Source organism: Carcharhinus amblyrhynchos, chromosome 8, assembly GCF_965287045.1.
Source record: "Carcharhinus amblyrhynchos chromosome 8, sCarAmb.v2.hapA, whole genome shotgun sequence".
In the NCBI taxonomy this organism is placed as follows: domain Eukaryota; kingdom Metazoa; phylum Chordata; class Chondrichthyes; order Carcharhiniformes; family Carcharhinidae; genus Carcharhinus; species Carcharhinus amblyrhynchos.
In genome coordinates, this window is record NC_137331.1 from 103,483,066 (window position 1) to 103,501,590 (window position 18,525).

At 41.1% G+C, this 18,525-nt stretch overlaps 1 protein-coding gene across 1 annotated transcript; it reads right to left on the reverse strand.

Annotated features, from left to right (window-relative positions):
* Positions 1-4,338: 4,338 nt before the first annotated feature.
* On the reverse strand, positions 4,339-12,658 carry LOC145346819 (uncharacterized). The gene is made up of 2 exons (XM_080194588.1): positions 12,557-12,658; positions 4,339-6,649 (listed from the first exon to the last, which is right to left on the reverse strand). The coding sequence occupies exons 1-2, from the start codon at positions 12,596-12,598 to the stop codon at positions 5,735-5,737; spliced, it is 957 nt and encodes a 318-aa protein (XP_080050714.1). The 5' UTR covers positions 12,599-12,658; the 3' UTR covers positions 4,339-5,734.
* Positions 12,659-18,525: the final 5,867 nt, after the last annotated feature.

Sequence of the window (18,525 nt, forward strand, 5' to 3'; positions counted from 1 at the left end):
TACATAAAATACAGCCCCTGGTTTCAGCAGTACTATTTGAGTGAGGGTGAAGTGAAGCATGTGAGTATTAGAAATGAGTTATGTTTGAATAAGATTGCTGGTAAGTGAATGGTGCATTGGGCAGTGTGTCAGACTAATATAACAGTTGGCAGGCAGGATGTGGCATAAGAACATGCATTCCATGACTTTGATTGCGCATGTGAACTTATTGAACTTTCGCAGCATTACGTCTATATCCGCAGGGTTTGATTCCTGACATTGATTAACTGATCCTGCTCTGAGAGAGAGTTAATCTGGTGGGCCTCTTGGCCCCTGGTGAATAGAATAGATCTCTCCTCCTCTGCACCTCATCCACATGCATCCAGTGCAGTGTCAGAAAACCACGAAACTCATTGTCATTGATGTTGAATCACAAAGAATCACAGAATTGTTATTTGGCCCATCACTGGCTCTCCAAATGAGCATTATGACTTAGTGGCATTTCCCTGCCTTTTCCCCTGTACTATTTAAATAATTGTCAAATGTCCTCTTGAATGATTCGATTGAACCTGCCTTCTCCATACTGCATTTCAGAACCAAACCATTTGTGAAGTTCTTTTTCGCATCACATTTACTTCTTTTTCAAATCACTTTAAATCTGTGCTCTCTCATAGTTGAACCTGTTACAAGAGGGAACAGTTTCTTTTTATATGCTCTGTCCTATGTCAAATCTCTCCTTAGCCTTCTTCTCTCCAAGGTGAACAGACACATTTAAACATGACCGTCTTTGATACGATTTGATTTATTATTGTCACATGTTTGAGTATACGCCAAAACATACCGTTTGTAGAGAAGGAAGTGAGTGCAGAATGTGATGTTACAGTCATAGGTTGGGTGTAGAGAAAGTTCAACTAAATGTGAGATAGGTTCATTCAAAAGTCTGATGGCAGTAGGGGAGAAACTGTTCTTGAGTTGGTTGGTACATGACCTCAGACTTCTGTATCTTTTTCCTGATGGAAGAAGGTGGAAGAAAGTATGCCTGTAGTATTTGGGGTCCTTAATTACGCTGGCTGCTTTACCGAGGCAATGGGAAGTGTAGACAGAGTAAATGGATAGGAGGCTGGTTTTTGTGATGGATTGGGCTACATTCATGACCTTTTGTGGTTTCTTGCGGTCTTCGGCAGAGCACGAGCTATGCCTATTTATTATATCTACATATCTATCTACACATCTACACTTAACTGAAGTTTCTCATCCCTGAAACCATTCATACAAACCACTTCTGCACTCTCCCCAATACATTCATATCTTTCCTATCCTGTGGCACCTTGAAATGTATACAACACTGGTTAGATGTCTAACCTGTGTCTTATGCAATTTCTGCATAACTTTCTTGCTTCTGTATTCTATTTCTCCTGTTAATAAAGGCAAGGATCCTCTTCTGTCACCATGGCTTTGGTGGCTATTTTGCTATTTTTGTGTCTGTCCAATGCTAGAATCAGTTGCTGAATTATGTTCAGCACCTTCTCCAGCCACAATGCACCTTTCCTTTCAGACGGACAAAGCAGAAATAAACTAGGAACATAGGAACCAAACGAGGAAACACTGGAAAATCTCAACAGGTCTGGCAGCATTTGCAAGCAGAGAAAAGAGCTGACGTTTCGAGTCCATTGAATCATTGAATCCTACAATGCAGAAGGAGGCCATTTGGCCCATTGAGTCTTCAATGACCACAACTCACCCAGGCCTTATCCCCATACATTTACCTGAGCTAGTCCCCCTGATACTAAGGGGCAATTTAGCATGGCCAATCTGCCTAACCCACGTGTCTTTGGACTGTGGGAGGAAACTGCAGCACTCGGAGGAAACCCACACAGACATGGGGAGAACAAGCAAACTTCGCATGGATAGTAACCCAAGCCAGGAATCAAACCCAGGTCCCTGGCACTGTGCTGCCATGCCGCCAAATTTGAGCTTTAACAAAGGGTCATCTGGACTCGAAACATCAGCAATTTTCTCTCCTTACAGATGCTAACAGAACTGCTGAGATTTTCCAGTGTTTTCTCTTTTGGTTTCAGATTCAAGCATTTGCAGTAATTTGCTTTTATATAGGAACATAGGAATTAAGACTAGAAGTAGACAAATTTAGCCCTTCGAGCCTGCTCTGCCATTCAATCAGATCATGGCTGATTTCCCATTGGTCTCAAATCCATCTCCCCACCTGTTCCCCATATCCACTTATCCTTTTTTTCAGAAACATGTCCATCCCTTTCTTGAAATCATTCAATGATTCAGATTCCACCATGCTATAGGGCAGCGAGTTCCAATAATTCACCACTCTCTGTGAGAAGTAGCTCCTCCTCATCTCAGTTTTAACTCTACTGCCTCGCAACCTATTCCTGTGACTTGTTGATCTGGATTGCCCCATAAGCGGAAACATTTGGTCTACATGAACTTTATCAATCTCTTTTAAAATTTTACATTAGTTTAGTTAGTTTAGGTTAGTTTAACGTCTGTTGTAGGATAAATGTTAGAATCCGTGATCAAGGAGAAAATAGCGAGGCATCTTGAGGAGAATTGTTTGGTAGAGCAGACGCAGCATGGTTTCGTTAAGGGGAAGTCGTGTCTGACGAATTTATTGGAGTTCTATGAGGGTGTGTCTAGGGCAGTGGATAGAGGAGAGCCGGTGGATGTGGTGTTTCTTGATTTTCAGAAGGCGTTTGACAAGGTGCCTCACAAGAGGTTATTACAAAAGGTCAGGGGGCATGGAGTTGGGGGTAGGGTGTTAGCGTGGATAGACGATTGGCTGTCAAATAGGAGGCAGAGAGTGGGGGTCAATGGGTGCTATTCGGATTGGAGATTGGTGACTAGTGGAGTGCCCCAGGGGTCGGTGCTGGGGCCTCAGCTATTCACCATTTATATAGGTGATCTGGAGGAGGGGACCGAGTGTATGGTGTCGAAATTTGCTGATGACACCAAGATTGGTGGAACGGCAAATTGTGCGGAGGGTGTGGAGAGTCTGCAGAAGGATCTAGATAGGCTGGGCGAATGGGCCAGGAAATGGCAAATGGAATTTAATGTTGGCAAATGTGAGGTTGTCCACATTGGTAGGAATAATGGTAGGAAGGACTATTACTTACGTGGCGAAAAACTGCAGCATGCGACGGTGCAGAGGGACCTCAGGGTCCTTGTGCATGAGTTGCAAAAACCCAGCCTGCAGGTGCAGCAGGTGGTCAAGAAGGCGAATGGGATGCTGGCCTTCATAGCGAGGGGGATTGAATATAAAAGTAGGGAGGTCTTGCTGCAGCTGTATAGGGCACTGGTGAGGCCGCAGCTGGAGTACTGTGTGCAGTTTTGGGCGCCGCACTTATGCAAGGATATTTTGGCCTTGGAGGGAGTGCAGAGGAGGTTTACTAGGCTGATTCCGGAGTTGAGGGGGTTGAGCTATGAGGAGAGGCTGAATAAACTAGGCTTGTACTCGTTAGAGTTTAGAAGAATGAGGGAAGATCTCATTGAGACATATAAGATGTTGAATGGGATGGATAGGATAGAGGTGGAGAGGCTCTTCCCGCTCAGAAAGGACAGTAGGACTAGCGGGCACAGCCTCAAGATAAAGGGGGGGGCGGTTTAGAACGGAGTTGAGGAGGAACTTCTTCACTCAAAGGGTGGTGAATCTCTGGAATTCTCTGCCCGTTAAAGTGGTGGATGCTGCCTCGCTCAATATTTTTAAGACGCGGGTTGATAGGTTTTTGATAGGCAAGGGGATTAAGGGTTATGGGGAGAGGGCGGGAATGTGGAACTGAGCCACGACAGATCAGCCATGATCTTATTGAATGGCGGGGCAGGCTCGAGGGGCTAGATGGCCTACTCCTGCTCCTATTTCTTATGTTCTTATGTTCTTATGTTCATACCTCATCAGACTTCCTCTCATCCTTCTAGACTCCAGTGAGTACAAGCCCAAACTGTTTAACCTCTCCTCATATGTCAGTCTCCTTCATCCCTGGAATCAATCTGGTGAACCTCCCCTGAACTGCCTTCAATCCTTCACATCCTTCCTCGAATAAGGAGACCAAAACTGGACACAATACTCCAGACGTGTTCTCACCAACACCCTGTACAATTGCAATAACACTTCCCTACTTTTATACTCCAGTCCTTTGGCGATAAATATCAATATCCCATTTGCATTTTTTTTTTGGAGTCCTATGAGTTCTATTGTGAAGACTGATAACTTATAATACACCACTATAGTGATTGCAGAGGTTTCAAACATTCACACAGATTTCACATGCTGGTCCTTAAATTCCACTTCCCCTGCACTGGAGGAGAACAACATCATTTCTTTTCTGCGATTGCTGCTGGTGCTTTCTTCTTGGATCTCAGTTTGAAGAACAAACAAATTGCTGCAATGAATGTATATGTAGCTATCACATAATTCCTCCTCCCTGTGGGCATTGAAGTACTTCTGGAAGCCAGTGAACTGGTGCTGACTGCTAGCATCTTGCTCCGTCATTCTCATCTCACACAAACTTCACTTGGACGCTCTGAAAATGCTGGAAAAACTCAGCAGGTCTGACAGCAACTGTGCAGAGGAAAACATTGTTAACGTTTCGAGTACCCATGACCCTTCTTCACCATTCAAGTAATGCAGGCTAGCTTTAACTGATGCTGGCCTCTGACAATGTTGCTGTTCCACTTGAGAGATGCAGCTACTTAACACTGAGGTTAACACTGGCTGCATACGGAAATCGTGTTAATTAGCAGGCAGCATAATATGTGCTTTCTGCATAAATTTTAAACAACAGGCTAATACCACATTGCAATCCTGTGTCTCTTTTCAGCATTTAGTCCCTTATAGAATAAGTAGAAAATAGGAGCAGGATTTTTAGCTCTATGATTCTAAGAAGTGCTTTGCTCTGGAACAAAAAAAGTATGCCTAGGAACTAATGGAATCTAGTGATGTATTGGTTAAACGTAATCTGCAATTAACACAGATGCTATGACAAATGTCAGTAGATCTCTTTGAATTATAACCATTCCTCTGAGGATTCGGCCTTGATATCCACCTTGGTACCATCTGTGCACTTGGCACTGAAAACATTTAATTCCATGCAAACCACCGTACTTATTGTGTGATAATATACCAGTGATTGAAGTTCAACCTTCAAACTGGCGTATCTCTATTCTGGTGCACACAGGAATTACATAATTATAGTCAGAGAAATTCAAAATTAACTTGCATATTCATAACATAAGGAACAAATAGATTTTGTGAAATTTTTAAAGTGTTGCCATCATCTATTTTATTCACATATGAGCTTCCATTTGGATGATCTGCTTTTTAAAGGGAATAATTGAGTGCCAATGGCATTCCTTTCATCATATTCAAAATTGCTTCTCCTTTGTTATTCAAATTCGTCATTTAGAGTGATATTTTTCCTTCCATCATTTAGCCTCAGTAAACTCCTGCTTTCAAGAGTGGAATCAACTGCAATTTATGGAAAATATAAAATGGAAAATTAACACAGAATATTGAATTTAATGTACAACAGACAAACTTTCCCATGGTGCACTCTATGAGCTCTCCCTACTCGATATGTTGACCTGCTTTTCAGCAGTTGGCATTTTGCTGTTGTATATTTCTCTATGTAACTTGCCTATGTAAAACTGATTTCTCAAAGCATCAGTTGTTACTGACTCGAAGTACATTGTCATTTGTCTGAAAGTTCCTTTCCATTTGCTGAAACTATATATGTTATCCACTGCTTTTTCTGATACATTTTCTCCTGGCTCCATTATTAAGTAGCTTACTCGCTTGACAGTGTCCCTTCTCTGTCTGCTTACTCGCAGTGTTAAGTTCTTCATTGATGTCACTGTTACTAAAGGTTAATTGTAATGGTTTTAAAGGCTTAGACTTATCATGTGTTCCACCATCATGGCCTTTTTCTTGTCTCAGCCTCAGCCTCCCCCTTACAGCATGAAGTGAGGCTACAGGGTTTTCATGTGAAACATACACCTGCGTATCACATGCCTTTTCAGAATTACCATTTACGCTTGCGTTCTTTGGAATCGAGGGTTTATTTGGAAGTGCCGGTTCTTTGATTTTCTGGTCGATGTTTGAATTCGGGATCTTGGCTAGGAGAAACGGTACTTCTTGCAGCAGATGTTTTGGGGCTTTTTGGTTTTCTAGAGAGGTCTTTTCAGCCAGCTTTATCTTCTCCAAGTTTTCCAGCTGCTGGTGATTCCTCACTTTCTTTGGCTGGTGTTCAATGCTAATTGCTCCATTGGAAGCCAGCTTATCTGCTGCTAACTTGGCCTCCATTTGAATGTCTCTAAGCTTCTCAAGTTGGGCTTTCTTGACCTCCTCAGAGAGTGCTAACGGAGCCAACTTTATTGGCTTTCTCGGAGGGAGTTTGTCTAATTCATCCTTGGCTTCTTGATATGATTTTGTTGATGTAAACTTGAGCTGTCGCACATCAGGGTTGGCAGATAAGGCTGAATTATCATGACTGTCCACATAACTAACATAACCGTCATCACTGCATGCTGAATGATTTACACCAGGTGCATTCAAGCTTTTTCCGCCTTTAGTTTGGCTGAGATTGAGAATGCTTAGCTTATTGGAGGCATCTTTAAGTTTGGATTCTGACTTCCCTGCAGTTGGGACTCCCTTGAAAATAAACAATATGGTTAGAGTATTAGAAATATATGATGTACAGGGTGGTGTCACACATTCTCAAATCGACCTGTGATATCTTTAAAAGACAGAAACATTTTATTTAGCAAATCAGTCAAAACATATTTAAGAAGAATAATTAGGAAAATACCTACTATTTTCTATTCTACATGCTCTTTTTGTTCTAATTTATACATTTTTTCTGATACTTCAACAAAAAGTGGATAATATTCAATTCTGAGACCTCTACCAACACTTCATGAACCTGGCACAAGATTTGCAGAGATTATTCCCTCTCTCTTGAACCTTATCACCATTTAGATGATCTAAGCAAATTGGCTTATAGGGAACAGTGGAGTAATTTATATATCTAATCATTTTGGGAGCATAGTATAATTTCTGTTAAACAAAAGTACCATACAAATATACATGTTGAATCAAGCTTGTTTTTGTGTATTTCTGATAATTTCAGACAATATTCAGATAATGTAACTCTTATTTAAACTAATACCTTTTTTAAAGTTTATTTATTAGCGTCAAACGTAGGCTTACATTAGCATTGCAATGAAGTTACTGTGAAAATCCCCCAGTCACCTCACGCCGGCAGCTGTTCGGGTAGCATTGAGAGAGAATTTAGCATGGCTAATGCACCTAACCAGCATATTGCTCGGACTGGACTGTGGGAGGAAACTGGAGCACCCTAAGGAAACCTACACAGAGACAGGGAGAACGTGCAGACTCTACACAAATAGTGACCCAAGCTGGGAATTGAACCTGGGTTTCTGACACTGTGAGGCAGCAGTGCTAACCACTGTGCCATCATCCCGCCAAAAGCATCAATCAATTTGTTGATACTGTGAACTGGAATTGTGTAATGGCAGGATTCTCACTATTAGAGTACGGGTGAATATCGAGTGTTATCAATTTTGATATCTTCTCCTCTTTTGGTTATTTGAATTTTTTATGTGATTGCTCTTGGCAAGAGGAGCAGGGAAACTGAGTGACAACATATGGAGTAATTGAGTTTTGCTAATAGTAACCCAGGCTGCTTCAATAATCATACCATTTCATCATACAGATAGAGAATATAGGGCTGAGGCACATAATGGTCATAATAAAGTTCTACTTGGTTTTACTAAGTTGTAACTCCAATAGAAGATGGTACCATGATTAGGCCTTCATGAAACCATTCAGTTATCCTGGAAAAATGTGACTATCATCCTGTAAACTATAATATCACAGGGTATTAGTACTATGCCATTTAGGAAGATATAGTTAAAAAAAAGGAAAATAATGGCATTTGTATGTTGCATTTCGTGACATCAGGGAATCCCAAAGTGGCTTACAACACGGTTCCAAATCCTGTACTGGCTGAGGTTATTCATGAAGGTCCCGTCCTCTCAACCTTGCCCTTACCTGAGGTGTGGGGGTCCTTAGGTTAAATCACCAGTCAGCTCTCCCCCTGAAAGCAACATATAGTGAACTGGGATTTTATTTATTTTTTATTCATTTGTTGGACATGGGCATCACTGGCTAGCCAGCATTTATTATCCATCCCTAGTTGCTCTTGAGACGGTCGTGGTGCGCTGCCTTCTTGAATCGCTGCAGTCCATGTGCTTTGGGTTGCCCCACAATGCCATTAGGGAAGGAATTTCAGGATTTTGACCCAGTGACTGTGAAGGAACCCTAAGTCAGGATTGTGAGTGGCTTGGAGGGGAACATGCAGGTGGTAGTGTTCCCATATATCTGCTGCCCTTGTCCTTCTAGATGGAAGTGGTCGTGGGCTTGGAAGGTGATGTCTAAGGATCTTTGGTGAATTGCTGCAGTGCATCTTATAGATAGTACACGCTGCTGCTACTGAGCATTGATAGTGGAGGGAGTTGATATTTGTCGGATGTGGTGCTATGACAACTTTACTTAACTTTGCAGCCAATGAAGTCTTTTGAAGTGTATAACTTCGGAAATATAGCAGCTCAATTGTGTACACCATGATCCAATAAACAGGAATGAGTTAATAATCAGACAATCTGTTTTAATTATGTTGGTTGAGGGATAAATACTGGCCTGGATAACAGGGAAAAGTCCCCATCTCTTCATTAAGTCATCCATAGGATCCTTTATGACTACCAAATATAGGGCCTGTAAATGGAGCCTGGGTTTAATGTCTTTTCTGAAAGATGGCACCTCAAAATTGGCTCCCTTATCATGATACAAGAGTAGCAACCTAGATTATTTACATATCTTGGTTTATTTTGATAATTTTGGGTTCCTTTAGTGTGTTTAAAATTAAAAAAAACTAGTAAGTAGAGTATAAGGAGAAACACAAACGTCTTTTTCTTTTGCACAAAGGTAACACAATTTTAAGTAAGTTGTGTGGGAAAGTCATTGTAGCAACTAGTATAAATGAGTCAAGAGGCAATTAGTCTTGCTCTGGAGAGGAGTTTGAAGAATCTATTAAAAAAGGTTGAAAGGGGGCATTTTATATCATGCCAATTAATTTGGTTATAATTATTAAATAGTTAGATGGAATAGGGGAGTAGGTTAGAAGGATGGATGCTCCATGAAACCTTTAACTTTAGTTATGCCTCTCACCCATTCCAAATGGAATATCACATCCAACGTTCATTATGCCTCTCACTCTAACTTGGAAGAACTCATTGATGTTTTAGTTATCTCTAGCTTGACAATAATCACACGCAAATTCAGCTGATATTTAAATTAAATCTTTGGAAAACCAAGAGATTGGGGTTTAACACAATACTTGACTTTTATAAAGGCTTTCCGATTGTAATACCTCAAGATGGAGTGTGACAACTAGAAAGATAAGAACTGCAGATACCTGGGGACACTACTACCCGGAGATTCCCCTCCAAGTTCCCCTCCAAGTTACAAGTTACCATCCAGACTTGGAAATACATTGCTGTTCCTTCCTGTGGCTCAGTCAAAGTACTGAACTCCCCCCTAACAGCACTGTCGATGGACCTACACCTCAGAAACTGCAGCAGTTCAAGAAGGCGGCTCACCACCACCTTCTCAAGGGCAACTAGGGATGTGCAATAAATGCTGGCTTAACCAGTGAATCCCACATTGCACAAATGAAATCAAAAAAAAATCCATCAACATCATAAGTTATAGATATCTATCTATACTACCAGATAGTATATATGGTATAGTGTTAACCAAATCAGTAAAAGGACCCACTGACCTGAGGGCAGCATGGTGGCACAATGGTTAGCACTGCTGCCTCATATCAGCAGAGGACTGGGTTCAATTCTAGCCTTGGATGACCTGCTGCGTGGACTTTGCACTTCTCCTCTGTATCTACATAGATTTTCTCCAGGTGCTCTGGTTTCCTCCCACAGACCAAAAAGGTACAGTTAGAGTGATTGGCTAAGTGCTGAATTGCCTTAGAGTCAGGGGATTAGCAGGGTAAATATGTGGGCCAGGGTTTGGCTGGGATTGTTGTCAGTGCAGACGCTGAATGGAATCCTTCTGCATTCCAGATATTCTCCTTCTATGACCTAAAGGTGCTGATTGTGAATATTTTGTCATTTCTAATGCAGAATCTACCTGTAAGTCAGAATAAAAACACAAAATGGTGCCATAGGAGTATGGGAAATGGGGCAAATCTGGATAAGAGACAACTATCTCAGAGACTGTGATAGTGTGATTCTTTGACCCTAAGCTGCCTTTGACGGTCTTTTGTTCAAAAGTGCCCATTTGCTTTTGCAGACTCTTATATTACATTGTAATCTTCTGTGCCCTGCACTATGATTCTACTTTCCTTTCCCGGGAGCAATCTGGAGGCTATTACGTGAATTATTGTATTTTCTGATATAAGTTTGGAGTCACCCGACACTTCCCCTTCACAATGAACATTTCACTGGTGAGTCACTATCATATATTTTGATTGATTGCCTATACTTTGTGCAGTTTAGTTATGTCCCTGTTATCCAGCCAGCTGTGCTGATTGCATTCACTTGTCCTTCATATCAACAGTATCAAATGAAGAAACAACAGAGGAAAAATAAGTAATTATGTGGAAGAAACATAACAATAACTAAATCTAAAAGCATGCAACTGCGACAAGTGGTCACTTGGGCACAAAAGAAAAGAAAGGTATTGTATAGGAAGAAGAAAGGATTTTTGCAAGTTATCTTGCATTGAAATAGCACTGTGTTACGGAATCATAGTATCCCTGCAGTGCAGAAGATAGCCACGTGACCCATCAAGCCTGCACCAACAACAATCGCACCCAAACCCTATTCCCATAACCCCATGTGTTTACCCTGCTAGTCCCCCTGACACTAAGGGGCAATTTAGCATGGTCAATCCACCTACCCCGCATGTCTTTCGAGTGTGGGAGGAAACTGGAGAATCGAAGGAAACCCACACAGACATGAGGACAACGTGCAGGTTCTACACAGATAGTGAGCCAAGGCCAGAATTGAACCCGAGTCCCTGGCGCTGTGAGGCAACAGTGTTAACCATGGTGTTTACTGGCATATTTATCCCTTGCTTCTGAGCAGAAGCGTTGATAACTCTATAGCAACTGACTTACCGCCTCCATTAAAAGAGAGGACGAAGGATTTTTATGCTAGAGATTACATACTAATATAGCACTGTATCCTTTGAAAGCAGGAGAGTTTAAAACCCAAATAGTTTTGGATTTTCTTTCCAAGTTCAATTTCAGAATTCTCTGATGTGGCTTTCTTGAGCAAAACCTGCAATTAGTCCAAAAAAGCTCATAAGTTAACAACTGAATCTGTACTTCAGCAAGGAAGAGTGGTTCATTCTACCCAACGAGGCAACTGAGAACTGATGTCCACTAATAATTGAATAGGCATTCTTTACTAAATGAGTAGGAAAAATTGTACACCAACCAATAAAAGATGATGATAGCAATGACAACATTTATATTACAACCATCATATAATCTCTATAGTGCAGAAGGAGGCCATTTGGCCCATTGAGCCTGCACTGGCCACAATCCCACATAGACCCTAAAATCCACGTATTTACCCTGACAATCCCTCTGACAATCCCCCTGATATTAATGGCAATTTCGCATGACCAATCCACAACTTTAGATAGTGGGAGGAAACCAGAGCACCTGGAGGAAACCCACAAAGACACGGGGAGAATATGCAATCTCCACACACACACACACAATCACCTAAGGTCGGAATCAAGCCCGAGTCACTTGCGCTGTGAGGCAGCAGTGCTACCCACTCTACCACCGTACTGCCCTACAAGTTTAATACTAAAAGAAAAGCTCCTATTCAGACAAAATATGGATTTAAGAACGTCAATTGTCTCTGAATTCATTAGTGTTCAGATACTTATTTTGTTGGTATGAATTTACTCTGCACATTATACTGTATGCTCTACTATTGAAATAACAGATATAGGAATTTTATATAATTGGCCCATGTTAGTGGGATAACATGCATATGGTATAATTTGAAGGCCTATGTGTGTGTATAAAAGAAACTGAGGCAATGAAACGTAGCACCCTAATTCGAAATACTCCAATATAGATCAAAATAATTGATCAACATCCTTAATTTGGACCCTTATAGATTCTGGCTGCAGCTGGATTGATAAGTAAGTGGATAGTCAAATTGATTAATAGATAAATGGTAAGATAGATTGATATGTAGATTAATAGACAGGGAGGTAGGCAATGAGACAGATAGGCAGGGAGGCAGTCAGGCAGTGAGGCAGGAAGACAGGGAAACAGACATAGAGACAGGGAGGCAGGCAGATGGTGAGACTGGTCAGCAGGGAGGCAGTGAGACAGGCACGCAGTGATGCAGGCAAGGCAGGGAAGCAGGGAGACAGACAAACATACCTGGATGATTACAGAGAGAGACAGTTGCTTTATAAATTCAAACTTACAAGTTTTCCCAGTGGTCCTTGGTTTGGTTTTTGTTTGATCATCCCCCTGCAGCTTTCGCCTCCAGTACTGTGCAGCGCAGAGACGAGCAGTGAGCTCGCAGCTTGACTTTACTATGGATAAGGGATCTATTAATGTCAGCGTAAGATAATTACTTGGAGATTAGGGTCACTGTTTAAGCAGGTCGTTGCAGACAAATTCATATCAGTGTGTGCAACTGACACTCATCAGAATGAGTGACGTTCTTGAACCAGTAAAGGATTTAATATTCATAATGTGAAATAAATCTGAATAGAAAACTGAGTAGTTACATTTCAAGATAAGTCCAAAGGCCATTTAAATATTCTGTCTATATCGCTTTAATTTATATCATGCCTTTGCACACACTGTAACACTTTGCAACACGGATCAAAGTTTTGGTGAAAGGAGGAATATTGGCCTGGGCTCTCATGAATCCTAAAAAAATCTGAAAATCCTGGAAATGTTCAGGCAACATCTGTGGAAAACAGCATCAAAAGATAGAAGATAGAAGCAGAAGTAGGCCATTTGGCTCTTCGAGCCTGCTTTGTCATTCATTCTGATCATTGTTGATCATTGAATTCAAAATCCTGATCTCGTCTTCCCCCATACCCTTTTCTGAGGAAAGATGTTCTCATTTTCTGAGGAAGGATATTCTTGCCCTAAAGGGAGTGTTGCAAAGGTTTACCAGGCTGATTCTGAGGATGGCGGGATAAGGAGAGATTAGCTAGATTAGGATTGTTTTTGCTGGAGTTCAGATGAATGAGGGGAGGATCTCATTAAGACTTACAAAATTCTAACAGGTCTGGACAGGATAGATGCAGAGGGGATGTTCCTGATGGTGGGGGAGTCCAAAACCAGAGGTCACAGTCTGAGGATTCAGCACAGATCATTTAGGACGGAGGTGAGGGGACATTTGTTCATCCAATGAGTGGTGAGCCTGTGGAATTCATTACCACAGGAATAATTGATGCCAAAACATTGAATGCATTCAAGAGGCGGTTGGACATAGCACTTGGTGCAAATGGGATCAAAGCTTATGGGGAAAAGGTAAGATTAGGTTATTCAGTTGGATGATCAGCCATGATCATAATGAACGACGGAGCAGGCTCGAAGGGCCAAGTGGCCTCCTTCTGCTCCAATAAAAAACAAATTTCTTGATCCCTTTAGTCCCAAGAGCTGGATCTAATTTCTTCTTGAAATCGCATAAGGTTTTGTCCTCAACTACTTTCTGAGGTAGTGAATTCAATAGGTTTAGGACTGAGGTGAGGAGAAATTTCTCCTCACCTCAGTCCTAAAAGGGTCCTCAAACTATGGCCCCTAGTTCTGGAATCCCCCACGATCTGGAACATGCTTTCTGAATCTATTGGGTCTAACCCTGTTAGAAATTTATAAGTTTCTATGAGATCCCCTATCACACTTCAAAAGTCCAATGAATATAATCCAAACCAACTCAGTGTCTCTTCATAACACAGTCCTGTCATCCCAGGAATCAGCCTGGTAAACCTTCATTGCACTCCCTCTATAGCAAGGACATCCTTCATCAGATGAGGATGCCAAAATTACAGGTAAGGCAAGATGTGTGCAGCAATTGTGAGATGGCAATTGTCTTACATCTGAAAAGACAGAAGTGTGCTCTTCATTGACATTGTTGATGAAGTAACAGATCTACATCAGGATTTTCTGGCCACTCACTTCCCACTGCAGCTGCCGGCAAGAACGGAGAATTTGGCGCTCAGCCAAATCTTCATTCACTGCAGCAAGACTGGAGAATCCCTGCCATGAGTGAGGTTGGAGAAGCCGACCGCTATTCTATTATAAAGGAAAATTGAATTTGATGTGAATTGGCTATGTTGCAGAGTTCTCTGAAAGCTAGGTATTGCCAAAAACGTCAGCCAATATAAAGACTCACAAAAGCCAGTGTCCCAGTTAAAGACATATCTTTATTAACCAATAACTGATGGGAAAATGAGCATTGGGTAGTCCAGTGCCTTACTACAAGAGAAGGCCTTGAACAGTCCAACAACCTCATTGTAATCTGAGGTTACAATGCATCAGGCAGATCTATTATACATATCCCAAGCTTACACTTCCCGCCTAGTTATGAACCAATCATTTTCATATCAAATCAGTCATTGTTAATACCTGCCATATACTTTAGCCAATTGCATTTTCCTTTTGATCCCCTGGGATTTCATTGGTCCATTAGAATCTGGATGCTTCCTCCCTCTATTGATAATGCTACTTCCCCTGTTAGCAACACTTGTTGCTTAGCTACAAAGGTCAAAGTTAATGTTCCTACCAACCCTTGCTTACATCAAAGAACAGACAGAACCAGGCAGATGGACACTTTTATTTTTGAAAAGACCTAACCTATCTGACAGTGTGAACAACTCTACTCATAAGAGATCTGAAACCATCTGCCTTATCTGGACAGTGTGAGCAACCCTACTCTTGAAGGGCCCTGGGAATCTTACTGCTAGTAACTGTCATTGATAAGAATTTACATATTTCATTGTCCTGAAGGATGTGTTTCATCTCAATATGCCTCTTATCCCATTAGGCTTTGTGGTAACGTGCTTTTCACTGAAGTGTACAGATTTCTTTATCATACAGCTAAAATATATTTTTAAAGATCCAAAATACATGTGTCTTTATGTAGGCCATTTCCCTGTTAGCTTGTAAGTCTAATCTAATTCCATTTCATTCACTGTTAGTATTTTATTAGTAACTTAAATTCCTGATCATTTGAAATTTCTCGAATGTACTATGAATTTCCCCAATAGCCTAATTCTACATTCAGACATTTCCATGGGTCAGGTACACTCCTAGCGCTGTTGGCAATGCGCACCTAATATCGCTCATTATACATTTTCTGATGTTTGTTACCATTGAACTCTCGTACACATTTGGGGTAATAATTTAAATGTGTAGTGTTGGAGAGAATGAATGAACTGAGTCTTCTGAGACCGTATAGAACTTCAACAAAAATGACTTTATTCAACATGCATGAGGGAGGGCAGAACTCGTGGCTGTAAATCCAGTTTGTTCGTGAGCTACTCTACCTATCATAGCTGCTTACACATACTGACATGTTTTCGCGTTACAAAGCACTACATTTCGATTAGGTCGTCAAATTGTTATTTTAAGTTCATTAAAGTTCTGTTTTGATCACATTATGCTGATCCATTATCCTGTGTAATTTATGTTTGATCATTTTCTGAACATATCCTATCTTCCTGTTTGCAATATCAAAGCTCTGTAGTTATCAAGCTGATTTCAACAGTGTGTTAATTGTCTTTATTTCGCTGATACTTGATTATTTTTCTTGATGCACAATAGTTCCTCGAGGCATCTTGGAGTGTCAATAAGTGGTATTGATTTTCTTATTATTGCTGTAACCTGAGGTGTGACTGTTTAGTGCCATCTGGGATGTAGTTATTTGTAATTTGTTGTGTGTCCGCCTGCAGTGAGTGTGGCTACTACAGTCAGGCTGTCTGTTTAACTCTTTCCATTCTTTCCTCTCCTGCAGCTCATGCTTCCTGGGTGTGTATTTTGCATGAATGCAACAAATAACTTTCAGCAAACACAACAATATTTTCCCTTTTGTCCACCACTCCCTCCCACCCCCATGCCCTTCCAGATTCTATTTGCCTGAGGCAACGCTGCCTCACAACTTCATTGACCTGGGTTCGATTCACAGCTTGGGTCACTATCTGTGTGGAGTTCACACATTCTACCCTTGTTTGCATGGGTTTCCTTCGGATGCGCCAGTTTCCTCCCATTGTCCAAAAATGTGCGGGTTAGGTTGTTTGACTATGCTAAATTGCCCCTTATTGTCCCAGAATATGGAGGTTAGAGGGATAAGTTGGGTAAATGTGTGGGGCTGTGGGGATAGGGCCTGGGATGGGATTGTTGTCAGTGCAGACCTTGATGGGCCGAACGGCATCCTTCTGCGCTGTAGGGTTTCTTTGATTCTAATGTAAGCCTTATTATAATACTGATAAATAAACTTTAAACTTTATCATCAGTCCATTGAAAGGATACAGGGATTACACCACGCTTTCTCATCAAAACACTTTCCTTATGTCAAAATTGCAGAAGCATCATCGAGTGCAGAGAACCTGCTGTTCAAAGGCTTCGATGTTCGTCTTGCCTGGAATGTAACCACTATTGCTTCCATGCCTTATTGTGTTCAAACTATGCATATCACATCTGTAAATTCTGCTATGCAGTCGGACCCACTTCTTCTTGCTTTCTGTAACTTGGCACTGAATCAAAATCATAGCACATCTTTTGTCGAACTGATGGCCGCTAAAATCATAAGCCAGTAAACACATAGTCAGTCTCACAGGATGTCCCTCAGGGAAACAAGAAAATAGAGAGAGGTAATTACAAGCAACTGCCAGGAAATAGGCGGAATGGAAAATAAGGTTATGTTTGCTGAAAGTTATTTGCAGCGTTCATGCAACATTACACCCCGTTACACTTCAAAATTACGTAAGCATCAATAGTGCCTTTGAATGTAATAGCAGTATTTGTCACTTAATGGGCTTGGGCGAGATCAAATTCATAGCAAAGGAGGGGAATGTGTTTTCACTCATTACCTAAAGCTATTGATGAACCAATGACTTGAAAAATAGTCATAGAACGTAGAATGTTTGAAACCTGCTGGAAAGTAATGATATTATAACACAAACACTTTATTAAACATTCCTATAATATTCTACTGCTACACTACACACTAATAACTAGGACCTTTGATACTTCACTTTCATCAGGTGATATTCATATTGACAATAAAAATTTTGTTAAATGTTAGACCCTGGATGCTCATAATGCTGCTTTATTATTTAAACAGTGGTATCCTCCAATTCTGTTTTTTCTTTCCCTTGTTTTCTTTTTTTTAATTCATTTATGGGACATGGGCATCGCTGGCTGGACCAATATTTATTGCCCATCTCTAGCTGCCCTTGGAGGGCAGTTGAGAATCAACCACATTGCTGTGGCTCTGGAATCACACATAGGCCAGACCTGGAAAGGACAGCAGATTTCATTCCCTAATGGACATTAGTGAACCAAATGGGTTTTTCCAACAATCGACAATGGTTTCATGGTCATCAGTAGATTCTGAATTCCAGATATATTTTTCAAAATTCAAAATCCACCATCTGCCATGGTGGGATTCGAACCCAGGTCCCCAGAACATTAGCTGAGTTTCTATATTAATAGTCCAGGGATAATACCATGAGGCCATTGCCTCTTTTGTATTGCCCAAAATGAGGAAGGAATTAAGCTGACAGTCAGGTTGGTGGGTTGATTACAAAGCATAGAGGTCAAACTAGACTCAATATCAGGCCTCATTTAAATGCAAGTGGGGCCTATAAATTCTGGTTGACTCCACTCCAAGCAGGCTTGCAGGGAGCAATTTGGGGGCAGTGGGAAGCTATATACTAGCTTGGGGAGCCCAGGTCAGCAGTGCCTGGCAGTATTTTCATGGATTCAGGAATAGCACTCCTGTTCCTTCAAGAGTACAACATTGAAATAAAATTCCTTTAAATCATCCCAGATCTGTGTTGCTTTACTTTTCAACAGTGTTGTTGCAATTCTCCCTTATTGTCAATCTGGATCCCTTTGTATTCCTTAAGTATTATTTTCATTTGCATTTTAAGGAATATTTCCTCAGTTTATTTGTTCCCATTGTTTGAGATATGCAACACAGTAGCAGTAACACATATTTAAAAAGGCATGATAGGATGCGATTTGCACTGCAACAGGTAGCAATCTGCCCAGAGATAACAGTAGCTAGCATTCTAAATGCATGATGAGATGCCATTTGCCCAGTAACAAGATTAGCAGGCATCTAGACAGAATCAGGTGTAAATTGCCCTATTACTAGAAACAGCTTATCTAGATGGCTGAAAGATCAGTGGAAATCACTCTTCAATAGTAT